Source organism: Perognathus longimembris, chromosome 12, assembly GCF_023159225.1.
Source record: "Perognathus longimembris pacificus isolate PPM17 chromosome 12, ASM2315922v1, whole genome shotgun sequence".
Lineage (NCBI taxonomy): Eukaryota > Metazoa > Chordata > Mammalia > Rodentia > Heteromyidae > Perognathus > Perognathus longimembris.
The window spans coordinates 3,456,803-3,483,282 of NC_063172.1; the positions used below are offsets into that span (position 1 = coordinate 3,456,803).

At 52.0% G+C, this 26,480-nt stretch overlaps 1 protein-coding gene across 1 annotated transcript in view; it reads left to right on the top strand.

Annotated features, from left to right (window-relative positions):
* The window catches only part of Col22a1 (collagen type XXII alpha 1 chain), a 168,489-nt gene that overhangs the window by 106,077 nt on the left and 35,932 nt on the right, over positions 1 to 26,480 (top strand). Inside the window, exons 40-48 of the mRNA XM_048358696.1 lie at positions 3,658 to 3,693; positions 4,985 to 5,038; positions 5,343 to 5,387; positions 8,214 to 8,261; positions 12,743 to 12,856; positions 15,269 to 15,322; positions 22,170 to 22,223; positions 23,562 to 23,615; positions 25,871 to 25,924. Of these exons, the coding sequence (XP_048214653.1) occupies positions 3,658 to 3,693; positions 4,985 to 5,038; positions 5,343 to 5,387; positions 8,214 to 8,261; positions 12,743 to 12,856; positions 15,269 to 15,322; positions 22,170 to 22,223; positions 23,562 to 23,615; positions 25,871 to 25,924 (513 nt within the window). The remainder of the gene's footprint in view (positions 1 to 3,657; positions 3,694 to 4,984; positions 5,039 to 5,342; positions 5,388 to 8,213; positions 8,262 to 12,742; positions 12,857 to 15,268; positions 15,323 to 22,169; positions 22,224 to 23,561; positions 23,616 to 25,870; positions 25,925 to 26,480) is intronic.

The window sequence follows — 26,480 nt, forward strand, 5'->3', positions numbered from 1 at the left end:
CCAGTCTTTCTTGGTTTCACATTTAGGAAATGCAGGTATATCATTCTTCATATATGACAATCAAAGAAGATGAATGGAAACCTAAGGGTGGACCCAGTCGCTCATGCCTATAATCATAGCTCCTTGGGAAGCGGAGATGAGGAAGATCATGTTTGAGTCCAATCTGGAGTTTACAAACAAGAGAAAAGCTAGTAAGGGCTCCCTGTGAAAACCAACAAAAGCGAAATTGGGCTGGGGGCCTTCCTGGAGCGATAGAGTACTTGCCTAACAAGTACAAGGCCCTGAGTTCAACCCTTACCTCTCTAGCATTGTATTGCCAAAAAGAAGAAGATAAAGCTATTATTTGCCACCCCACTACCAAGAATCCTCTTTGCTTTCTCTGGTGCTCTTGTTCTACCTCCCAGCGTAGTCCTAGGCTTCTAGCTTCACTCTCCAGATCCTCCAGCCTTTGTTCTCTGTCCTTCCACTCGCAAGAAGGATTCCTTGCCTTCCTGCTAGAAGAGGCCACCCATTTCTGTTCCTCCGCGAGGCATGGGCTCCATTCACTAGAGTGAAGGGTGGGATACCTGTCGGCATAGAGGACTGTCACAGGCCTGAGGCCTGGATGTGGCACACTCCTGTTTAACACGGCCTTCCGTGTTCTGTCTGCTCCCCACAAATTCACCGTGCCAGACCCTTCGTCAGAGAGACAGGCAGCAGGCCAGGGTGGGCTCAGCCCCCCTCCCACTTAAAAAGAGTCAGCTAAAATTGCCACGAAATATCTTCCTGCTAAGTGATTCCACCTACGAATTGGCCGACTCTTAAGGTTGTAAATCAACTGTTTCAAGTTGTCTTCCTACCACTTTGGCTTATTAAAAGCTTCCTTAGTGGATGAAACCTGGTTGAATTGTCATAAATCTTCTCCTTGGCTCCCTGCGGCCTGGCTTCTTGACGGCCTGGGAATCTTCGGGGAGAGTTCAAGGGCGTGCCGAGAGCAGATGCGCACCGCGGGGGAGGAAAGGGGGTCTCGGGTCCACTGGCTGTGCCTGCCCCCCGCACAGGAACGCTGCCTTTGTTTGCAGGGTAGTCCTGTGTTGATCTGATCCTCTCTGGGGCTCAAAGCATCACCCCCACTGGGGGTGATCTCAAGGGTGAGGAGTTTATTTAGGAAGTCATCCAGGAATCAGAGATGGAGAGGAGAGAGAACAGAGAAGGGAGAGAGAGAGGGGGGAGAGAGGGAGAAAGAGAGAGAGAGAGAGAGGGAGAGGGTCAAGGGAGATTATGTTCATGAGAAGATGACCTCTGGCTCACTCAGCTGACCTCTGCGTGGGCTCAGGATAAGCAAGCTGTCGTGTGAGTGTACCAACACCTGTCACTGCTCACGAGTCTCCCCAGCAACTCTTGGCCTGCCCTGAGCACGAGCCTCACACTCTGCTGGGTAGAAAGGGGTCTTGAGGCAAGGGCCTGCAGCGGGGGTGGCCGGGCTGCCAGGCCCAGCTGAGGTGGGGACGGAATGAGCTGTCTGCTACACCCGTGTTCTCGGGTGAACCGGGAGAGGTGCCGAAGGCACGGTGGCAGGGCTCGCGTTACACGGCCAGCCCAGGGGCTGGGCCAGAGAGTAGACAGACTCTGCTGTCCTTCGGTCCTCATGAGTGTAACCTCACCCCTGGCAGGACTTACAAATCCCCACCGCATTCTCTCAGCGAAGGCTTCCTCCTGGAAGGGAGTCTCCACCTAGTGTTTTGCCACAGGCCTTGGGGACTCGGGCAGCTCTGCCCCGCTGGAAGGGCGACCGGGGCGGGCGGGGGGGGGGGTGGCCCAGTCCACTCCCTCTTGCCCCATCAGCGAACAGGAGGGCAGTTACTTGAGATCTTGGCTTTCTGCTTCCACACACTCAGGCAAGGAGCGAAAACTTGCTTTAATCTTCAAGCTGTCTCTGATCTTCCTTTAGCGAGGTTTGAAGTGCTGAGAATGAGCTTCTGTCCGGCCGGCCGTGGGAAGATCAAAGCGTTCTCGGGCCTCCCCGGCCTGGAGAGCGGGAGCTTTCTCAGGACAGAGCTCCCCGCGGGCGTCCGCCAAGCGCGGGACCTGCGCCCTCCCGCCGAAGCCCTCCGTTTCCCCGAGGGCCGCTGGCCCACGCGGGCACAGCGGATAGGCGAGGAAGCGTTTCAAGTGCTCTACTGAAGAGTAGGCCCCCACCAGAGGCTCCGGTGTCTCTCAGCTCTGACCCCCCCCCACACACACACACCACACGCTGGTCAGTGGTCTCGAAAGTGGTTTTCCTCACACCCCACGCGCTGATTGCGGGCAGGCTCCACAATCCACTGTCGTCGCAGCCCTGCACGCGGCCGGCTCCCGGAACGCCACGCGAGGCCCGTGCCATCTTAGACATTCAGATAAAGGGAGGACGACATCCATTCTGATTTGTAGTGGACTGTAGCAGAGAGGAAAGAGCACATACAGCACAAGCCAGTACCACAAAGACATAGTTTGTGTTTTCTCTCCTTTCGCCTCTGCCTTTCCATACCCGTGGCCTCCCCGTGCACGTACCACTGCTTCAGGTAGATACTGAGAGAGGAAACGAACACCTGGAGCCCTTCTCACTCCATTAATTCCTTGTTAGCTAAAGTACTTCTCAGTACAGAACTTCCTGTTTACCATTTGCACACTCAGTGTGCAGTACAGATAGAGGGAAAAGCATATACATTCTCATGTCTACGGACATCATCCACTCAGTGGCAGAGTTCAGTTGTGATCAGGACTCTTGTCATACAAAGCGTATGATGCATTAAACGTCTTTCCTTCATCTGGCTGCAGAAGGACTTTTCCTTGCCCCTACACAGGGCTCCACTCCCATCCAGGAAAACCATATTGGAATTGGAAACTGGTTTTCTGATATCACACAGCCTCTAGGTCTTTGGCATTTCCCCCTACTTTCCTCAGGATTCAACCTGCACTTTGTAAAGATAGTCACTCTGTCTTTGTCAGGGAGCTTCATGCCGTGTCTAATGGATGGGCTTGTAGGTTACTTGGTCCAAAATACTACGAGGATTCTGGCATTTGTGCACAACCTTTTCTCCCTCTTGGGAGCACCCAGGACCTTCTTCTGGGCTCTGCTACAGAGAATGTGCAGGATGCACTGAGAGGGTGGTGGGAAGTGGGACTAACTCCAACCCAAAGGCCTTTCCAAGGCGGAGACGTGGAAAGTCAGAGCCCAGTTGTGAAAAGGGAAGGCGCCATGTCCAAATTCAGAGGAAGGCCTTCCATGCGGAAACACCAGCGTGGCCCTTGGGGGCACAGGCAGAAATGCTCCTGGAAGACCTGAATGTGTCCTTTAGCATCTTCAAGTATGACGTGGGTGCGCTCACCCCATCCTCACCCCATCTATCGAGCCAGGGCCTACGAGAGCCGTAGAGGAGACATGGGCTCAGGTCTCAGAAACCCAGTGAGTGTCAGGGCACAAGCTCAGGGGGAAAAATGCAGAAACGCCTCCGATTTTGTGAGCAGCATGCGTGGGTGAGCGGCGGGGGGGGGGGGGGTGGGGATGTGGTTTCAAGATGAGAGGAATTTAGAGATGTTTTCTGGGACGGTCAAAGTCTCAGACACCAACAGCACCGCTTGCTTTGCATGGCCACTTCACGGCAGCTTTTCCTGCTGATTCGCTCTTTTGTTTCTTAGGGCCCATCTGGAACACCAGGAGACAAAGGCTCCCCGGTACGGTATGCCCCAAACGGGTCCCCACGGGAAGAATTCTGTTTGAATCACAACCATTTAAAAATGGAAGCACTGACAACCGAAATAATTCCTGAAAGTTGCTAACATTAAGCGGCGTGGCACTCTAAAATATGGGCGCCAACCGAGGGGCTCGGACGTGACGTATGGATGAATGTCAGTCGGAGCGATGGACGGCCATCTGACTCAGTGTGTCCATTCTAGAGTTGGGCTTGAGGCGACTGACTTTACTTTTGGGCAGCTCCTTATCACATCAGGACAGACTCAGTTTAATGAAACTAGTTTTCAGGAGAGCTGATTTTGTTTAATTGTACCCTCCCGCCCCCCCGACCCCAGCCATACCACCATGAACAAATGAGGTGAATTCTTTTTGTGCCATAACAGGGGCACAGCAAGACCTTTGAGCTATTGAGAAGACCTAATGGATAAGAGAGGAGATTATTAGAAGCATTTGTCCTAGGAGAGGCAATGGCCAGTGATTAGGAAAACGTATACATATACCATGAAAATGTTAACTGCTTACAAACACATCGTCGTGGAAGCGAGTGCCATCTCAGCAGCTGGGAGAGACACCATAGCCTTACCCATAGTTGAAACTGTATCCGTTCATAGGATTTCTGAATAAGGAAGAGATGGATTTTTATACCCATTTTGATAAAGAAGTTGAGACACGGAGCAATTAACTGATAGGGCCCAGAGAAAGTTATCCAAAGTATAGGTGAGGAAGAATGAGCTCGAGGGGAGAGCTGAGAAGGTTCTAGAGCAGGCAGGGGCAGCTCACGCGTGGCAAGTAGCATCAGAATGCCCCGAAGAAGAGCCGGTTTCCATTTACTGTTCCACGTAAGGAAAAGTCTTCCATGAAACGGAAGCGTGTTCAGTTCCCGGATGTGGTCCAGAAAGTTTCGACGGAAGGGGAAGGGGTCCCTTTCGTATTGTTGGGTGCCGCGTACGCACTGAGCATGTGCGAGGAGGCGTAGTTTGGCCGTCGGCAGCCCTGCCACGGTGGTGCGTGCCGGACTTGAGCTCCGGCCTGGCTCCCCGCTTGCCTGGGATTTTAGGCTTGAAGTGAAGGTTTCCTGAGCACCCTGTGTGTGGGGAACACACCCACGTGCGCACAGCACAGCGGACGGAGGAATCTGTGAGCAGGGTGCTCGAGACACTTGAATTAAGTTGGCTTCCTCATAGCCATAACCATTTGTACCACGAGAGCCAACTTTTGCCTTTGTTTGCTCACGTGAGGGGGGGGGCGGTGTCTTCTCTTCTTTTCCATCAGGGATCTCGAGGCTTGCCTGGATTCCCCGGCCCCCAGGGACCAGCCGGGCAGGACGTAAGTACAGAGGAATGGCATCGTTGGTTGTCCTTAGAGTCACCTGATTGCCTACTATCTCTGGCATTCGCTCTTCCATGTAGACAGCAGTATAGTCCCGTCAAGGATTTTCAGGAAGCCCCAATGCCTTTAACACCGCCGGCTCTCCTGTCAGTTTTTGAACAGCGTCCATCTTCAGAGTTGGTTCCCCACCCCACCCCCAAATTACACTTGAGAAGTTGGCAGAGGAGATGAGGGGGGGAGGGTAGAGTGGATCAAGGTATATGTCTATCTCAGTGATTATATTCTTTCTTCCTTTTCTTAGGGTGCTCCAGGAAATCCGGGAGAAAGAGGGCCTCCGGGAAAACCAGTATGTCATCTTTCCCTTCTGGATGAATGTTGACTGTCAGGCAGGGCTCCAGCAAAAAAAAATAAAATGCAATTCAGACAGTGCAAGGCATAAGCAAGGGGACGTCTTCAGATCTGTGGGCAGAGGGAGACGATATGGACCACGTGAGACCTAGAGAAAAGCCGCCAGGGAGTGTCGTTCCCACCACGGGGTGGATTTGCGAAGCCAGAATGGTAAGATAAGGAAGGGAAATGTCGATTCAAAGCCACAGCCAGAAAGATTGGCCTGGGGCACAGAGGGGGCACCTCCCCTGCCCCCGGGCCCCTGAAGCTCCGTTCCTCCAGTCCACCCCCACCACAGCCCGCAGGGATGCATCCATCTCAGGAGCTCAGCTTCCACCGCGCGGAGCAGGCCCAAGGAGGACGGAAGCTGGCAGTGAGAGAATGGACGCTGGCAGCCTCCACTGCGGATTCCCAGCTTGCCTCTGTCTGCCTTTCGGCTGTATTGCCATCTTAGCATTATTGAGATGGTCAGAAACATCCATTCTTGTCTTATATAGGGAAAGTGGAAAGCTGTAGAAGCTTGAGGGGATGTGGTTACTCTGGAAGCCCCGGTCCTTGGCAGTGTGGCCATAGTTCTGTCATGGCTCCTGCAGGCTTCCCTGCGGAGTAGCGTCCTCAGGCTGTGACCAAGTAGCCTGTTGGAGAGAAGGGGCAATGGCTGAGGCAGCTGACAGATCATGGCGGCTCCTCTCGGGATAAGCAGGTCCTGGCAGTTCCCGGCAGCTGCGTAGCTATGGAGGGAGTTAGTCTGCTGAGGGTGCTGCCGGCAAGGGAGAGTGACCATGAAGCTGGAGACTTGTGGGCTTCCAAAGCAAGCCCACAGTCTGATTTCAGATCCAGATGCTCACCTGGACAGAATATTCCCCTGGAGTGGCTTTGAAGGGCTACATGTCTCCTTTGCAAGCCTGGTGTGCTACAGGTTTCCAAGAAAGACCCAGACACAGAGTCCCCTTTGAACTCTCAAGGCCACCATCCTCCCTCTCTTAAATGAGCTGGTGGACCCAGCAGAGACCAGGACAATAATCCAGGTTTGGATCCTGGAACTTTTCACTGCAAGTCTCTGGGGGCGGGGGTCTATGTGTATAAATCCTTGTGAGTAAGAAGTAATTTACTCACTTCAGAAGCACATCATCCTCCAAGGGCTAGGCTGTAATGGAGCTGCCAGGCGAGGAAATGAAAGCTTAATCACTATGGCCACACCAAGACCCTGACATTTCCCTGCAAGAAAGTCATCAGAGCTGACCATGTGGTATTGTGATTGTCTCCTCACCACAAAAATGAATGCTGGAGGTGGGGGAGGGAGAGAGGGAAGGATGGGGCGGGGAGGGAAGATGGAGAGACTAGAGAGATCCAGAAAGAGACAGACCCAGACAGATAGACAGACAGATATTAGGGAGGTAGACAGACAGACAGACAGATATATTTGGACTCCTTTAAAATTCGTGGGGTGTACTTTCCTTAAATGGCCCTGAGCATGGCTTCAGGGTCTTTGTGATCTCAGTAAGGAGAAGCATGGTATCGGGGCCTGCCAAGACCCCTCTCAGTTTCAGTGATTTGCTAAAGGAACTGTGAACATAGAAATCCCGTTCTGCTCATGCCTGTGCCTCATTGCAGCAAGGGGGTGCATATCCAACTCAGCAGAAGAAATATTTGGGAGAGACTCTTGACGGGAGTAGGGGAAGGTGGGGAGGGGGGCAGCTAGTCGCTGACAGAAGACACAGTGTCCAGCTGTCAACTTCTGGGGAGTCACGCAGCCGGCGCCTGTCCCTCCCAGCTATGCCGCCTGGCATCCTGTACAAGGTGCTGGTGCAGGGAGCCGGCTCAAGGGCGGCATCGGGGAGCCCGTCATGTAGGCATCGTGTGCCCACATGGCCTCCATTGATCACGCAGCCTCTCCAGGGGTCACCTGGGTGCCGTGTGTCACCTGGTTAGTGTTGATTGTGTCAGCCCAAGGCCCCAGGTTAATAGCGACAGCCTTTCTAGGCTGCCTGTCCCCAAGGACTTGAAGGCGATGAATGCCTAGGAACCAGCTAGAAATGTGCAAGATTGGAACAACCCGGGCCTGCTGAGTTAACCCTTTGCTGCTACGGTTGTCCATCCTCCGTGGGGGACACGAGAGAGTTGTGTTTTTCACGGCTACGTTGCTTGGAGAGAAGCGTAGAATTCCTGTGCCTGGAACCTTCGTCTCGGTTGGCTTTCCGGAAGCAGAGTCCACGGTGGGGATTCTAGTGCCCGCGGTGGGTTGAGGGAGGACTGTCCGAGGAAACCTTCAAGGATGGAGAGAAGCAGGCAGGATGGGGTGGAAAGACGCCCTCCGGGGAGGTGAGTTCAGCTTAGGTCTAGCTGTCCTCATCCCACGGGGAGCTCTGGAAGGGAGGGCAGCTCAGAGCTACGCCCCCTCCAGTGATAGCAACCACGGTTACGGACCCGGGAAATGGATGACCATTTGGACTGCAGCCAGCCTACCCGGGGGCTGTAGGACCTACCAGCGCTTAGTGAGCATGGGAAGGAAGGACCATTGGCGAAGAGAAGGGATGAGTGGGAAGAGACCTGAAAGGTCTGGAGCCTTGGGACTTAGGGCTGGCAGCGTGAGCCACAGCTGCAGGAGAGGAGAGTTTCTTGGTGGCCCCGGGCTTGGAGCATCCGCCGTGCCACTGTGCACACCATGCACACAGACATACATTATGAATTACAGCTTGCACTTGGAAGGCCATTTGTCTTCTGCAGGTGTATGGAATGTACTGACTATATGGGTGTATGTATTTATTTATTCTTACTTTGCCAGGGTCCTTCTTCAGTGCTGTCTCCAGGGGACATAAATCTCTTGGTTAAGGTAAAAAGTGCATGTGCATGTACAATGGTGATGGGATTTTACAGAGTTCAGCATTTTTTTTTCTCTGAATAAATCTATGATGGTGTTAACAGCAGCCGCAGCAGCATTTGTCAAGAATTCACAATATATGCCCACCTGAGCGCTAAATCCTGGGTCTCTAATGCGGCAGCCACTAGCCACATGCAACTGTCCCAATTAAAATTGAAAGGAGTACAATTAAAAATTCAGATTGTTGGTCACACTTTTCAAGGACTTAGTGCTCACCTATGAGCTGGTGGCTCCCTCCTGATATGGGACAGAAAGTTCTAGACCATGTGGAGCTACATTTCATTTGTGTATCTCTCAGCTTTCATACTCCACGAGGTAGGTACTATTCATGTTCTTGTTTTGTATGCAAGAAACAGGAGGCAGTGGGAAGGCCAATTGATAAGACAGGGTGTTCTGGGAATAGCTCCAAGGTCAAAGGCTGGCCTTCAGCAAAGGTGGAGTGTTCTGAAAAGGGACGGAGGCAGAATCAAGCAACTGGCTTAGGGGTTCTGCTGGCTAAAGGGCTCTAAGCAAGTGAGGAGGTGATGCTGTCTGTTGGGCTCATAGCCAGCACAGGCCCAGATGGGAACAGATTTACCTGGTTTCTAGAACCATGTCTGCTTTCCCCATGAGAAGCAAATCGCCTGAGAATTTGAGCCTCGCTAAGCTTGGACAAGGAAGGACATAGCTGTACCTGAAGGCTGAACTGTGAAGGTGCCCAGGTGCCTGGTCAAAGGCCTCGGGTCTTAAACGAGCTAAGAAAGGCCATGTACAAGATGTGAGGTGCGGTTTTTGTTACATGGAAAACATGTATTTCAATGGGTGTTTCTTGTATTGTTAAAAAAAAATACTGGATAATGCCAGAAAGGCCTTAGTTCATGCATGAAACCACGGGTGGAAAATGAAGAGTTATGGAAATCTTTTCATAAGCTTGAAACTCAATCTCAATCTCCTACACATTGAGATGGCTCCGTGGAATGTTACACATTTTATTACAAATGAGTAGTAGAGTAATCTCTCAAGATTTTTATTGATAAGAGGGCTCCCCCCAGCACCATCAAGAACACGACAAGAAGTCATTAGTGAGTCAGTGCCGTTTTTATTATGGGCTTTTATTAACCTCAGCCACTCTTTGCAATTCTGTGGCAGTGGAAATGCTGGGTTTACATCAGGCCCCCGCCCCAGGGAACTTTCCCCTTAACACTCCCAAGTCCATGCCAATAACAACTGGCAAGAATGCAGCGAGGGTCCAGACCACACCAGACCACACAGCCCAAGCTTAGACAGAGTTAACCGAGTTCACCTGTTCATCTGAGCAGCTGGAGCCTGACAGGGCGTGTGAAAATCTGCAGCTGGGGGGTGGACCTCAAAGATGCTCTGGGCCCACGGAGGTGTACTGAGCTTGAACATACCTGACTAGCAGCCTGGGCGTGGCCAAGGTTGCGGAATCGACCACCTTTTCCTGCTGGGTAGCCCGGGTGAGTGGTAGACGGTGTCCCCGCTGCTGAGAAAGCATCTTTGTTTTTTTTTTTTTTTTTTTTTTTTTTTTTGTGGCATCTTCATTTCTGCCCCCGAGAGTTTTCTAGCAAGCTCTAGCTCATTCTGATCATCGGAACACTGCCGGCATAGAAGGTTCATCTTCCGCCAGTCCTTGTTAAGTGGAATCCTATAATTGGGGTTCTGAGTCCAGGGAGGCCAATTCCAGGATGTCTCCTTAGACAGTGCCTGGCATCTGTAATTTCATCGGGTCGTCGTGAGGATCTCTGTAGTGTGTTCTGTTTCTGTGTGCATTGACAGGGAGGCAGTTAGGCGTCGGTGGGTATGTTTCTTCTTGTAAGGTCGCAGAGCTGGGTAGGGGCAGGACCAAGATTTAAACCCAGCACCTTGGCACTGAACCGCCATGCCAGCACTGTCTGCCAGCGCTCCGCTACAATACGGGCCGCTAGTGAGCTCCCTGTCCCCCACCTAGAGAGGTGAAGGCTACGCAATGCTTTGATAGGAATACTGAACTGAGATTCAGATGCCGACAGAAGGTTAGATGAGCTGACCACTGTTGTGGTGTAACAATAGCATTTCACTGAGTATTGATTTATGGCTGTACTGGGACTACCAATGGACCTAATCTCACTCCATGCCCACAGAACTCCTAGATTGGGCCAATGTGTTGACTCCAGTGCCCCGTTATGGATGGGTCCATCTGCATCTACTCATAGTCCAATCTTTAAGGAATAACCTTGTATAATTGGAAGATAAGACAGACCTAGGCTCACAGATCTACTGGGAATTGGAAAGGAATATGATTTTTAATGCTCAGATGTAATCTCTCGATGCTGTGTCACTGCCAAGAGTGGTTCCTAATGACCAGTACAGAGACCAAGTTCAGTAAAACCTTCACAGCCTGAATTTTTGCTGCTACAGTCTAGCTTTATTCTTTTATTCTTTTTTTTTGCCAGTCCTGGGGCTTGCACTCAGGGACTGAGCACTGTCCCTGACATTTTTTTTTTTTTGCTCAAGGCTAGCATTCTACCACTTGAACTGTGGCACCACTTCTGGCTTTTTTTTTTTTTAATGTGGTGCTGAGGAATTAAACCCAGGGCTTCATGCATGCCACTAAGCCATATTCCCAGCCCATCTGGCTTTATTCTTATCCATCCATCCCACACACTCATCAATCCATCTACTACTTATTCATCCATCCATCCATCTATTCATTCATCCATCTACCCAACCATCCGTCCATTCAACCACCTACCACTTCATCCATGTATCTTTTTTCCTATGTCTCTCCTTATCTCTCTCCTTCCTTCCATCCAGTCATGCATCCCTCTATCCATGCATGCATACATTCATCCCCCTGTCTATCCATCCATCCATCCATCCATCCACCCACCCACCTATTCACTCATCCATCCATCGACCCAACCATCCATTCAACCATCTACCAGTTCATCCACATGTCTTTTTTCCTCCTATCTCTCCTTACCTCCCTCCTTCCTTCCATCCAGTCATGCATCCATCTATATCCATCTATTCATGCACGCATGCATTCGTCCACCCATACATCTACCCACTGACTAGGACAAGGCAAGTACTTCAATAGTGGTAATTCCTGAAGTCTTTGGGAGCAAAATGGACCTATCCCCATCCAGAGGTCCTCAGGAAGGTTTGTTAGGCCACAGCATCTCAAATATTCAGTAGGAATGAGGCAAGTAAAAGGAAGGCGGGCCATTCAGACAGCTTCTGTAATAGAAATCTATATTCAGGAACTTGAGACCAACAAGATGCATGCTAAAATCACCCAAGAATATGTATGTTGAAATATGAACGCGTGTAGCTTCCACATGCCTTCTGGGGCCCCTAGACAGAGCACTGAGAAGCTCTTGGTACCATTCAGGACACGTGCACACACACACACACACACACACACACACACACACACACACACACACACACTGCAGCCTCCACTCTCAGCACAGTGCTCATCCTGGAGCAGATGCCTTGCATGCATTTTCCTTTTCCAAGTGAATTACGAGTTAAAAATAATAAGTGTCCCGGGCATGATCTGTGCTGACTGGGCATTCTCAGTGCTGCAATCGTATTATCTCATTTAACTGCTTAGTAAGAAGAAAGGAGGAAGGGAAGAGGGAGAGAGGATTAAAGGAAAGATGATGGGGGAAGTAGTTCGGGGAAAGAAAGCAGGGTGTGGCTGGGGTATGGTCCGGCTGGCTTCGTGCTTGCTGTCTCCTCAGCTGTCAGATCCAGCCTGGCACAGAAGATCAGGAAGAGTCACTCCTGAACTGACAGACTTACACATTTGCTCCCGGGCAGCATTTTTTTTCTTTTTTTTACCGACCTTGAAGAAATAGAACACATTCCAGAGAACACTTATTTCATAAAATGCCTCCCTGGGGCACAGAACAATGCGAAGGCTGGGTGTGTGTCTTGGCGAGGGGGCTGGGGGGAGAGGGTGGGGGGGTTGGGGGGGGAGGATGCCCTGTGGTGTGTGGCTGGTGCCCCTTTGTTCCCCTCCTTTTCAAGAACCACTTTACTTTCCCACATGGTGAACACTTCTGCTCTTGGTTGGACTCTGATCTCAGGGACACAGCTTGCTGCTTTTAGTAACACAGTATTTGTCTTAAACATGTACTGTTAATTTTTCTTTGATGCTGGCAGGCATTTTGAAGGCAGATTTTGACCTCATTTTCTCAGACTACGCTTCCCTCAGTCTGACTGGCCCCAATTAAGAGGAAAAATGGAGTGAAAAACCCAGACACGTCAGTGCTAAATGTAAAGGTTTAAGTTATCTGGGTAATGACTCAATCCACTCACTCTCTTTTCCACCTTTGCTGGCATTCTAAAAGAAAATTTCCACCCAGACAGTTAGGACCCAGAGCTGCTTTGCAAGTCATCGAATTATTTCATCATTTTTTTTCTCTCTCTCTCCCCTCTCCCAGGACATATGCAATGACTGCCCTCCTGGCCCTCCAGGCCTTCCCGGCTTGCCGGGCTTTAAAGGGGATAAAGGTCTCCCAGGAAAGCCCGGGAGAGAAGGCATAGAAGGGAAAAAGGTAAGGACAAAAGGGAAACATGTTCTTGGTCATTGTAATGACAGCCTCTCTCTGCAGCCTCCAAAGGGATTCAGTCTTTCATTGAGGTCTAGACCCTTCGAGAGGGCATGGACTTAAAGGGACAGGGCATCGGAACTGTGGGAAGTGGCTGTCTTTGGGTCTTTGTCACTTTCAGAAGCTGTTGACCGTTGACTGTAGAATTCCACCCTACTTGTCCCTATTTAGAAATTCCTATTGAATTGACCGACATTTCCGACCTCATCCCATCCCTTCCACCCATCCAACTCTGCGCCATCGAATGTGCGCCAGGTACCAAGATAGGCCTTTAGAACCCGTGAGTCCGTCCCTCTGTCCATCCATCTGTCTGTCCCTCCATCCACCCATCTGTCCATCCGCCATCTGTTCATCCATTCACGCAGTCACTCCTTTGTGGCCACTGGTTCTGGCGTGTGTTCTATGTGTAGACAGCATGTAGACGCTGAGGAAACGTGCCAGTGAAGACTGAGACCTTGTTCTCGTGGAGTTCATGAGCTGTTGTGAGCGGCACCGAGGTGTGGGTGAAAGTACACATTTTCTCTCAACTCTGAAAACATCTCCACAAAAGTAGCACAGGCAACAAAAGCCCCACAATTGTAATGTTGAATAAGCCTTGAACCAGAATCGGATGCCTGTCCCAGGCGATCTGCTAAGAGATTGCCACGTCCGAACAAAAGTCATCCTTTGGTGTGACCACGAGGATGCGGCCTCTGACCGCACATTTCATCTCAAAACAAGCAAGGAGCCCCCCGAGGAAGAGACGGGGCCGCGTGGTTCAGCACACGGGTGCAGCGAGGTGTCTGCCCGTGGCAGCTGGTCCACAGGAAAGAGCAGCCCCTCCCCGGGCATGACTGGAAGTGGCCTCGTGGCCACCCTACGACAGGAATGGGGCAGCAGAGCCAGCGTTTCCCATGCGAGGCACATTCCGAAGAGGGGGATCCTGGTCCTTGACAGAGAGATGGCTGGTTAGAGAATTGGCAAAACCCTGTCCAACTTTTTTGTTCTGTTTTGTCTTTTCGTGTTTGGTACTGGAGGTCGAACCCACGATGTTGCACTCGCCAGGCAAGTGCTTTGCCCCTGACTTATATCCCAGCCCATTACTTAGCTTTTAAAAGGATTCTCACACATTTCACAATAGAAAGAAGCCAGCTGCCGGTGGCTCATGCCTGTAATCCTAGGTACTTGGGAAGCTGAGACTGGAGGATCGTGGTTCAAATCCATCCCAAGCGGGAAATTCCAGGAGACTCCTGTCTCCAATTAACCCCCAAAAAGCTGTCGGTGGAGCTGTAGCTCAAGTGGTAGAGCGTTAGCATTGAGTTCAAAAACTCGGGGACAGTGCCCAGACCCTCAGCTGAAGTCCCAGGACCTAAACACACACACACACACACACACACACACACTAGATAGGAAGAACTCACAATGACAAGGATGCTCAGTAATATTCAATGAACACTGGTGAAAATGGAGCCAAGCCCCTTCAGGGGATGGGTGGGGCCGGGAGAAATGGGGAGAATGACGAAAGGGTGGCGTTGATCAAGATGCACTGCACTCACAAACAGGAGCACTTGGGAAGCACACACGCAGGTGTGAAGTTCAACGCGTAAGGCGCACATCTATGAAATGAGATGTCACGTAATTCAGTCTCACTGTAGCAGACACACACACACACACCCCTTTCAAAGTCTGTTAGTCAGCTCTCACTTCGTTAAAAGTTCACTCCAATCAACAAACGTGCCATGCCCTCAGAATTTCTATGAAGCAGGAGTGGCCTAGCCGGGTTCTGACTCGGGGCTTCCTTGGGCTGGCTTGAGCAGCAGCTATCTCCAGTACTGTCTGGCGGAGGCTCCTCCCAGCAGGGCCCTTCTGGGGCTGCTGGCTGCGTACCACTTCCTGTCTGTGGGCGGGAGGTGCTGTCTTCTTGAGGGAGGGAGCTACTCCGCGGGATGGAGACAGCAGAAGGAAGTTGGTTTCCCTCGGGGAGTGGGCAGGGCTGGAGAGAGGCGGGCCACGGTGGGGGCCAGGCCTTGCACACCTGCTCTCAGAAGTGACGCGCCGAGTGTGCCGTTTCCTGTCGGCCACACAGAACTCCCATGATGAACAGAGGAGCTACTGGGGGGGGGGGGAGCAGACGTGGAAGTGTGAACATTAGGTGAGCGTGGTGACTGGCCGCCACACTCTTGAAAGCACAGCCACTCGACTGCCTGCCTGCTCGTATCCTTCGCCAGCTAGGCTGGCGCCGGCGGCCGACGGCAAGAATTTTCTCTGGGAAGTCGGTGGACGGAGGGGCAAGGCCGGTGCATCTGTAATGACTGCGATGGAGGATCCAGACATTCACCTTATTCTTTCTTTGCTTCCCCTCCTATGTTCCTGCTGCAGGGAGACACCGGACCCCAAGGCATCCCAGGGCCCCCGGGAATACCTGGGCCACAGGTGAGTGAGACTCCTTGCCATCTGCGCGTGTCCGGCCTTCTTAACACCCAGCTCATCCAAGCTCCCGGGAGACGGATGGCTGGCATACAGGAAGCGTGAGTAGCCTTAAGCTCAGAACAGCTGGGCTCTCGGTCTGACCTTGGCACTCACTGTCCTCCGCCCCCCCGGGGCAGGGCAGCTCGCCTTGCATCTAGAGCCTCTGTCGACCATCGACAAAGACCTGCGAGCTGCAAGGTCTGATCAGATGCAGGAGGACGCCGCAGCGTCTGGTCCTTCCCAGTGAAGGCGTGACTATTGGCTCAGCCCTCTCAGCTTCACTCCACGCTGATGCTGCGAATAGAATCCGCTGGAGAGACGTGTCAGAACTGAATAGTGGAATGCACAAAAAACAAGGACTTGGCACTTAATGAGAAGTTGGCAACTGCTTTACAAATGCAGGCGAGCATCACGATCCTCGTGTGAGTGATTTAAAGTCAGCCCCGAGCTCTGTGGCTTCTCTGAGCCAGGGAAGCCACCCAGGAGGAAGGAGCAGGGGTGGGCGGTGGGGACTCCATTCTAGAACAGGCAGGGAAGCAGTCCATGGCTGTGAGCATGGGGCCTGTGGCTCTGTCTGCCATGCTATTTTGGGTGGCAATATTAATATTGTGTGAGTGCTGGGATGGGGGGAGGGGGAGGTGGCACAGCTCTCTGAGGGTACGCCCCGATGCCCGGTGGCCTCTGTGTACCCTGCCCCCAACACTCCAGGGCAATTGTGTCCCTCCCTCTCTCCCTGGAGCCCGGCGGCTAGACCTATACCTCATCTGCAGGGAGCCTCAGCAGGAAGTTGTCTCTGGGAAAGCGCGATCAGGGACCAGATCCTGGGGTAGAATCGCATCTCAGCTCCGTGTCCCTCAGAGGGTTTCTCAATCTCCCTGCTCTTTGAGCCACAGCTCCACTTCCAATTTTCTGGTAGTTAATCGGAGGTAACAGGCTCACGGACTTGCTTTCCCGTCTGGCTTTGCACCAGGATCCTCAGATCTCAGCCTCCTGAGTAGCGAGGATGACAGGCGCGAGCCAGGTACCTGGCTGCTCTTCTCTTTTAGTAAGGCAGGGAGGGTGTAGGAGCAGCCCCTTGCAGGCTTGTCCCACAGTAACAGCAGGTGGAGGGCTCCCTTCGGGGCCCGGTACATCCCATCCTCACGGTCAGTTCACAGGCCTGTAGGCATTCCCATGCAAACAGTGAGGCTACGGAGGATATTCTAAGGGAGGATCACCTCTGAACATTTAAAATGATTTCAGCGAAGGGAATGCCAGGACATGGAAACATAGGATTCTTTCCGTGGCTGCTGGTGGTGGTAGTGGTTGTTTTTGCTCTCGGGGTTTTTATTTTGTTTTGTTGGTTCGCTTTTCTGTCTTCAGGGGAGAGCAATTGGGGCATGGAAATGGAGGGAGAAAGGGTGACCAAATGCAGGCCTGGTCCTAGGAGACGCTATCTGGAGAATGAACTGTGCAACTTTGTGGGCAGAGATGGGCGGGGAAAGCTGGAGGAAAGCAAAGGAAGGGGTGACATTGCCCAAGGAGAAATGTCGCGATTAACTGACTTATGAAACGATAACGCTGTAAAACGCCTTAGCAATAGTAATAAAATTATATTAAAAAAATAAAGGAAAAGATGAGTCCAGGTGTCAGGGCTCATACCTGTCTTCCTAGCTACTCACGAGGCTGCTGTCTGAGGATTACAGTTTGAAGCCCGCCTGTGACTCTCATTACCAGTTAATCAGTACGAAGCCTGAAGCGGGGGTGTGGCTCAGGTGGTAGAGGGCCAGTCTTGAGCCATAAAGCTAACAGAGCGTGCCCAGGCCCTGGGTTCGAGCTCCAGTACTATCACACATAGAAAGACCCTAGGAGGGCTGGGAATATGGCCTAGTGGCAAGAGTGCTTGCCTCCTATACATGAGGCCCTGGGTTCGATTCCCCAGCACCACATATACAGAAAATGGCCAGAAGTGTCACTGTGACTCAAGTGGCAGAGTGCTAGCCTTGAGCAAAAAGAAGCCAAGGACAGTGCTCAGGCCCTGAGTCCAAGGCCCAGGACTGGCAAAAAAAAAAAAAAAGACCCTAGGAACAAGTGTTCTTGATGTCGGATGTGTCCGATACAAAAGCATCTCTCCAGTTAGAGACGGTAATCATTTGGGCCCCACTAAAAGCGGTTTATTTTGTTTTCGTTGCACATCAGATAGCCTGGTAATGGGGTGTAGAAGAAGTCTATAGTGAACGCAGACATGTTTCGGTGAGCAGAAGTTTTCCCTAGATGGTTCTGGAAGATTCTAGAAAGGCAGAGATGATCCATTGTCAGAGGGGGCCCGGGAATCCTGTCCTGCCTGGAAAATCACCACAACCACGTGAGCACGCTCTTTTCAGGAGAAGCACCTCTTGGCACATCTGCTCAGTCCCAAAAGACAATTTTTGTCCAGGTCAGAGGTACAGACAGAGGTCAGCTATAGCAAGGCCTCCCTCGGGCCTGGAGTAGTGAGGAAGGACCACGAGCAGCCCGCTGGAGGGGATGCTCAGAAGAGTCACTGAGGCTGCGGGCCGCAGATCTGTGCACAGAAACCCGGGCTGTGGTGCTTGATGGTTCCCAGCCTGCTGAGTGAATTCACTTCCTCGTTATAGGACTTGTGCATTCATTTATCTTCTCCGAACCTTGGGTCCCTCCTCTATAGCTTCACTCAAAGAAAATGTAAGGACTAAACCAAAGAAAATGTACAAAGACAGCATGTAGGAAGGGAAGGCTGGGTTGGGAGGAATGGGAGAATCATGGAAGGGGTGCCATTGATCAAGGTGCATTGCACTTATAAACCGACTTGGTGAGTGGTAATTTCCTTGTACACCTATGTAAATATCATAGAAATATGCTGTAAAAAACCGAGGTGAAAATAAAATAGCAATTGAAAGAACAACAGAGCTCCCTTAAGTTAGTATGAGAAGGGCCTCCCATAATAATTCTTGTGACTGCAAAGGATCTTGCTCCATTTGAGACGAAAGCAGACAGAAGAGGTGTCAGGAGCAGAGCTAAGGACTCTAAGAAAAGCAGCTTGGGGCAGAGCAACCTGGGAAAGCCATCTGGAGGAGGCAGAATTCTAGGCGCATGGAAGGGTTAGATAAGATTTTCCTGACAAGCAGGCAAAAACTGAGGGCAGGTCTTTGGAGAGTAGCAGATGTGTGTGTGTGTGTGTGTGTGTGTGTGTGTGTGTGTGTGTGTGTGTGTGTGTGTGTGTGTGTGTGGTACTAGAGCTTAAACTCAGGGACTTGAGCTCTCATTCAGCTTTTCTGCTCATGGTTAGTACTCTACTACTTGAGCCACACCTCCAAGTCTGGAAATTTGCTGCTTAGTTGGAGATAAGAATCTTGAGATATTGTCTGCCCAAGCTGATTTCGAACCTTGATCCTTCATCCCTTGAGCCTACTCAGCCTCTCGAGTAGCTAGGATTATAGGTATGAGCCACTGGCGTCACGCTCCCCTGACCCGTGGGAGAGACGGGGAAGGCACGCCCCGACCGGACGAGCCAAGAAAGGAGAAGGGTCGGCAGGCCGCCCGCACCCAGCCCTCCCTCACCGGAGGACAATCAGACGGCCTGAGAGTCAAGTCGAACCAAGACCTCGTTTGTTGGGGAAGTACGTGCCACTAATATAAGGCACAGGAGCCAATCAGGTCTAAGATCGGCAGGAAGGGGAGGGGTGAGGAGCCGGGGCGTCACAGCCCACAGAACCCCCTCTGGGTTATAACCAAAGACACTTGTAGCAGCTGCGCGTTGTTGTTAGGCGCCGCCATCTTAGCCACACGTGGCCCCGAGGCTGAGAAACAGGCAGGGCCAGCTCGTTGACTTCCAGGTGTGCCCCACAACTGGCACCTGCTGTCCAGGAGATTTGATTTACGAAGGCTGGCATCCTTACAGCAACTCCCAGCCCAAAGTCAGCCTCTGAATGACCGAAATATGATAAAACAGGATTACAGTTTAATATTACAGTGCCCTGTTGTGGGCAGAGAAAGCCAAGCCTTCCTAAAATGCCACCATAAACATCTTCTGCAGGCAACTGAGCTGGTGAAGAAATGAACCGATAGCACCCAGGGATGGGAAAGGACGTTCATGTGTCTTCTTGGTTGTTGCGTGTCCAAACTGTCTATCGACAAGCCTGCCCGCAGCGAGCCTGGCCCCTCAGGCTGCCCGCTCTCAATCCAGTGCTCTTGACCAATATTCTTGACCAGTGCTCATGTCCAATATTCTCTTCCAGACCTCTACGTCACGAGCAATCTGACTGGTTAGATGAGATGTCCAAGCCACGTTTCTTATTATTTTTTGGGCATTAGCTCAGGACATAAACAACGGGCTCCGTGTCGCGTGATCTCGTGCGGGAAGCCCTGGCGGAGTGCCTGGGAAGGAAGGGGTTCTGGAAATGTCCGTCCCCTCCGGCCGCCTCTGCTCTGGCCCTCGTTTTCGGTGGGCCTGGGGACGGGGGGGGGGGGGGTGTCAGCCGCGGTGATCCCAACCTGCAGACGGGGCCCTTGCTCCCGGGCTAGCGTCGAGACCGCTGCCGTGGCGGAGGCCAGGAGCTTGAGCGGGAAGGGCTTGGCTGAGAGGTGGTGGGTTAAAGGTCAGGCCGGCGGGTAGGCCGCCGTGCGGCCCTTCTTCTCGTGGGTTATGGAGCAGGCTGCGGCACCGTCCAGGCGTTGGCTTGCGGAACCCTCCGAGCCGCCTACCCCGGAGGGGAGAGCAGGAGGGTCAGTGTGTAGTCCCGGCAGGGCACTGCGGCAGGGTGGAGAGAGGACAGGACGTGACATGCCACCAAGAGCCCCGTGGGACCAGAAGGCCCCTCCGTCGTCGAGTGCGGCCTGCTCTCCCCGCTTCATTTCCTGGAAGGGTGCACTGCGACCCACCAGGGAACAAGATCTGCCCGAGAGCACAGAGATCAGGCGCTGTGGGCGTGGAGCCGGGCTAAGGCGGACTTGCTGCTAGAGACAGGGACCTGAAGCGGTTTCGTTCCCTAACCTTTTTATATTAATGCATTTGTTAACGCAGTCGGTTCAGAGCCAGGAAGGAGGATGCTCAAGATATGGGAAGCTTGGAATGTTTGCTGTTGGTGGTTTGTTTTGGTGCCGGTCATGGGGCTTGAACTCAGGGCTTGGGTGCTGGCCCTGTGCTTGTTTGTTCAAGACTAGCATTCTACCACTTGCAGCATGGCTGCGCTCCTGGCTTTTGTTTGGTTTTGGTAGTTAGTGGAGGTAAGAATCTCAGGGTTTTCCTGCCAGCGCTGGCTTAAAACCTAGAGATCCTCAGATCTCAGCCTCCTGAGCAGCTAGGGCTACAGGGGTGAGGCCCCGTGCCCAGCCGAATGGTATTTTGAAGGTTAGTCTCTAAGGATGTTTCTGGTAGGTTGTGTGTGCTGACTCTCTTGTGCCTACAGTGGTCACGGTAGCACTGGTGAGCCGGTGCTGGTGATGATGAAGAGAAGAAGATAACAGTGGTGGTTGACGGTGCTGGTGGTGGTGGTGACTGTGATGATGTTGGAGATGATGGTGGCGATGGTGACGAGAGAGGAGGAGGATGGTGGTAGTTGGGGTGTTGGTGTTGGTCAGGATGATGACGGAGACGCTGTGTGCTGGTGATGGGCTGAGAGCAAGGAGGGTCCGGCGATGGGGGCGATGGCGGGAGATGATCGCCAGCGTTATTAAGGATGGACACGGGCCCCATCACTAGTCTAAGCACCTTAGAGATTTTAGGTCCTGTCAGTCTCCTAATAGCCCTGCAAGAGGTCATCGTTGTTATGCTTGTTGGACGTAAGGATGTAGAGAGCGTGGAGTCTCCTTGTCCAGTGACACCCGGTAAGTGAGAAAGCAAGGAATAAAATGTGAAATAGCCACCAGAATGCGGACACCTCATCTTCACAAGCTGTCACTGCGTTCTGAGCTGTGTGTGAAGTATCGCTGTGTTTGATGATCTGCTTTCATTCTCTCTCACATCATAGGGTAGGTGTAATTAGTTTAGCCACCTGTCCTCCCAAGGACTCAGGAAGCTCAGATCTGAGGATGCGGTACAAAGCCAGCCAGGGCAGTAACCATCTTCAAGACTCCATCTCCAGTTAACTAGCAAATAGCCAGATGTGGAAATGTGGCTCTCCAACTGTGCGTGACATTGCTGAGTGAGAGCACAGGGCCCCGAGTTCAGATCTTGGGACCAACGCAAAACAAACAAAACCGGAGAAGACGAAAGCTTTCTCTGGGAGTTTGCACAGCTCCTCAAGGTTCCAGATTCAGGGAGGGAGTTGGGGCCGCACGTCAGGAGCGTCTTCGGCAAACCCCTGTGTGGGGCCCTGCTCCCCTCCCCCGCCTTCTCCACCATGTCCCCTTCCTCATCCGCACACCTGCTTTCCAGAACTCGCAGGCACCCTGCCGGTGCTGTCTCAGTCCAACTCTTTCTCATGATAACCTAAAGGCCTCCCCTGATCCGTTCTCTGCTCCTCAGCCCGGGCCATCTGGCTCACCTCACAACCACAGCTAAAATCCAAGCTGATCCTCCAGCCTTCCAACCGTGTCCAGAGCCTGCAACGACACCCACATTTGACGCACCGGGGTCACAGGCAGACCCCACTTGTTTCCTAGAGACATTCCTGATGCCCCTTCTGCGGTGCCTGAAGCCCAACGAGGCCATTTCGCCGCCCTGTCTGCCGCCACCATGCTGGGCATGCAGCAGAACCGCGATGAGGGATGGCGGAAGATGGATGGATGAATGAGTACATGATTAACAGTTCTTTCCTTTTATGACGTAGCTCCAGTGAGATTTCCAATGACTCCTTTTTTCTTTTCTTCCAAGGGAAGCCAAGGAGAGCGTGGTGCAGATGGTGAAATTGGACAGAAAGGTGATCAGGTAAAGGAAAAAGACTCCTTAATAATGAATAGCTAGTACGGCACTTTCTGATGCCGGCTTTCTCTGCATAACCCCCTCCTCTCCCCCTCTCTCTGTCTCTATGCCTCTCTGTGTTTGTCTCTCTATCTGTCTCTCTCCCCCTCCCTCCCCACTCCTCCCCCATCTTTCCCCCTCTCTGGGACGCTCACGTCCCTCTACATCTCTGCCCAGCATTCAACATTGTGAACCAGTACCATGGCAGGAACCACCTCCTCCAGCTCAGTCTGAGACACAGCGTGAGCAGCAGGCGGGTCCCGACCTCCGGGTGACTGGGGTGGCTGAGGAAAGTTTGATGTATGTGAGCAGGTGATCCAGAAGCAGCGAGGCGCAAGCGTGGCTTAGGTCAGAACAGGACGTCAGCGAAGCACCCTTCCGCGGTCGGAAAACAATGGGCATCGCTGTTATCTTCACATCAATGGCTTGGCAAAGGCAAAGTGCACGCTACCCCAAGTATTATAGCACATGTTCGTCAGCGTCAGAGCATGGAGGTGGAGGAGAGGGAATCACCTCTCCATATTTCGTTTCACGACTGCACACTGCACTACCACAGGAGGAAGACTCTTGTGGGAGATCTAGACACACAATCCACCCTCTGTTGCCATAGTTTCTGAATCCAGGCAGTCAACTCACTGTAGGTTGAGAATGTTTTAGAAAGTTGCATCTGAATTGAAGATGGGTAGACTTTTCCCCAATATTATCCCTTAAATGGGTATGGTGTGCCATGTAGTTCTACAGCATTTACATTGCAGTAGTAACCATAAGAGATCATGTAGAACACATGGGAAGATGTGTTATGTTAGATGCTGTATGGTGTAAGGGCTATGAGCATCTTCAGGTTCTCCTGTGTGGGGTGAGGGTCCTGGGAACCCACCTCCGGTGGATGCTAAGGGACATCAGGGTGTATGTGTGTGTGTGTGTGTGTGTGTGTGTGTGTGTGTGTGTGTGTGTGAATTTGTTCTTCGATTTTACTACAGATCATGTCAAAACCTATCCACAAGGCCGAGAGTATAATGAAATGAGCCCAGGGCCCTGCATCATTTCCACACACATTATCTGGGAGCAAATCCACTTTTAGGACTTACTTTTAATAAATATCATTCCTCACTTTATCTACCTTCTGATTGTCCAGTGATGTGTATAGGGGGAAAAAAAGACATCTCTTTTTCTGTCAGTGTCATTCATCCAAATTGTTAGTGGGATTCCAAGTGGATGGTCGATTCCCACCTGAAATCTTGTGTCTGTTAGTGGTGAAAGCTTTTAGTGAGGGAGTTTCCAGAATCCCTGTTTGTGTCTCCTCAGGGTCATCCTGGAGTTCCGGGCTTCATGGGACCCCCAGGGAACCCCGGGCCCCCCGTAAGTAGAGTGTTGCATGCCCATCTCTTCTGCCCTTGGCCTTTGAGCCTCTCCTTCCTGGATGGAGACGGTATTGTACTGGATCTAACTTTTCTGGGGGAATGGTGCTCCCCGGAGTGTCCAGAGATGAACTGAAAGAACAGATCCTCAGGTGAATGCAGAGCGACCGGGAGGTCTGGATGGACAGGAGCTGAGCGATCTCGTGGAGTCGGAAGGTGTGGACAAAGCCTGACAGAGCCACGATCACAGCTCGGCCCTCTTGTACTCACAAGTGCCTTGGGCTCACTCAGCAGGTGTCTGTCCAGCTGCTGTGCCTTTGCACACGAGTGTTGTTGAATCCGCTTCCTTTCAGGGCCAGCAGCAAGTCATGTAGAAGCAACAACCGTGGGCAAGAAATTAACCCTCTCACCTGGTCTTTTATGCATATATATTATTACTATTATTTTGTCGGTTGTGGGACTTGAACTCTGGGCTTGGACACTGTCTCTGGGCTCTTCAGCTCAAAGCTAGTGCTCTGCCGCTTGAGCCACAGCGACACTTCTGGTTTTCTGGTGGGGTTAATTGGAAATAAGAGTCTCATGGACTTTCTTGCCTGGGCTGGCTTTGAACCATGATTGTCAGATCTCAGCCTCCTGAGTAACTAGGATTACAGGCGTGAGCCCTTAGCGCCTGGCTATGCATTGCTGTTTTGAATGCTTATTTGTCAGCTTCTGTGAAAGTTGCCCAGTGATCTTGGTCCTAGGCACTCTGATTCAGGTACGAAGCAAATGAGAGTCCTTCCACATTTATCTTCTAGTTTGTTAGCTTTGCACCCGATATGTAACTTAACAAAACAAACCTTAGACTATAAATTAAGGAGTATCACCGTCCCTTTTGTTCCTGAACATTTACTGAGTCTGGTGGCAGAGACAGAGGCAAACCATTGTAGCCATTTGCCATTCATGGAAAACAGACACATTTTCCATAACTATATCCATTTCCTTGAGGCCCAAGTCTATGGTGCAGAAACTTCTGCCTTCCTACACTGTGCCGACACCTGGAACAGTAGGCCACGCATGCAGCAGTTTAAGACAAAGCTGTAGCGAAGGATACACCGACAGTGAGCACTTGCTTGTCTGTATCTCCCTATTTAATGGATGGAGCGTTTCTGTGGCCAATGGACACTTGTAATAATGGATCGTCCTTTGCTGAGCTCCCCTGAGGTTTTCCTGGTGCTGGCTGGTGCTTTATATGCATTATTTCCTCATTCCTCACGCAATGGTTGCTGCGGTTTTTCCGCATTTTGTGAAGGAACTGGGATACAAAGGATGTAAGGACACTCGCTGACGCCTGAACAGCTCACCTGGAGGGCAGGCTACGGACCTAGAATTCTGAGTCTAAGAAGGTTCCTGCAGCTTAGAAATCTAGTACAGCTCCGTGAGAGCCAGTAGCAGGTCGTGAGGATTACCCTGAAGAGCTACCGCTTTGGCTGGGCACGGTGGCGATGATATCTACAATCCCAGTTGTAGCTGAAGGTGTAGGTAGGATGATCGGAGTCTGAGGCTGGCCTTTGGCCCCTCTGCGGGCCCGGGGACTCTCTGCGAGCCCGGTACTCCTTTGTGTTCCCGGGACCCCTCTGCGCCCCCGGGGTGTACTCTGTGTACCTGTGTGGAACTCTCCTTCCGTCTCCTCCTCCCGTGTATCGCTTCTTGCCTGGGTTGACATAAACGATGGCCTTCCTCATCTCTCACAAGAGAGATCCGGGCGTTCCTTTATGGCTTCCAGCCCTGAGATGTTTCCGGACCCTGGCTGAGCACGTCCATTATCAAGTTAGACCACACTGGCCGTGGTCTTAGCGTTGACGGGCCGGTGACTGTCCTGAAGCCTCTGGTGGGTCCTCCTCCGGCACCATTAGACTCCATGAGAACAGCCTGTCCTCAGGAGGAACCTTTGAAGCACCTCGGGTAGTGGAGGTAGCGCAGGGCACCTGGCGAGAGGAATTGGGGGAGAGTGCGGGTCGTTATACGCAACGCATATCCTGTGAAACTAGGAAACTTGAGGGGAAGGGCTGGGCTGGGAGGGATGGGGAGAATTACGAAAGGGGGTGACATTGATCACAACAACACATGTGGAATGTCAACCCCCGTAGACAACTACTTAAAGATCATAAAAATATAATTAAAAAAAAAAATCCATGCATCGTTTTGCCCTTGCAGGGGAGAGTGCTAGCAATGGACTCATTTCCCGAGGAACTCATTTCCTGCCTTGTTTTCTAGGGAGCAGATGGAATGGTGGGAGCTGCTGGGCCTCCAGGTATTCCAGGGCCACAGGTAAGTTCCTCGTGGGATGGAATCTGTCCCCGATCTGTCCTGGGCCTGGGCAGGACTCCACGTGTTCCCCAGCCCCGTCCTGGTCCTCACTACCTCCTGGGCCAGCACATTCCCTGGAGATCTGCCCCTTGGAATCTCTACAGTGGGAGCAGAGAATGGATCGCTTCCTGCCGAGGCCCGGCTTGCCTGCCCACCGAAACAAAGGTTTGCGTGAAGCGATCTGATAATCTGCAATTCCAAAGTTCCCTGTACAGCCGCCAGCACGAGCAGGCTCTTGAGGTGCACCTTGCTTTCCTTCTCTGCCAGCGTAGCTTTTATTCCGAGCGAGCCCAAGTCAGCGGGACAGCTGCAGGGTGATCCTCCTGCTCTAGAGGGGAGTGAAAATGGACAGAAGTTAACAGACGAGGTCCCCGAATTACAACTGGCACCGTTAGCTTTTCAACCCCAGTGCCTCTAGCTTAAAAGCCAGCGTTAGGTTCATTGCAGGAAGCTGCTAGAACCACGTCATTCACTTCAGAGCCATAAAGCAAAAGGTGAAATGCACTCTAGAGCCAGT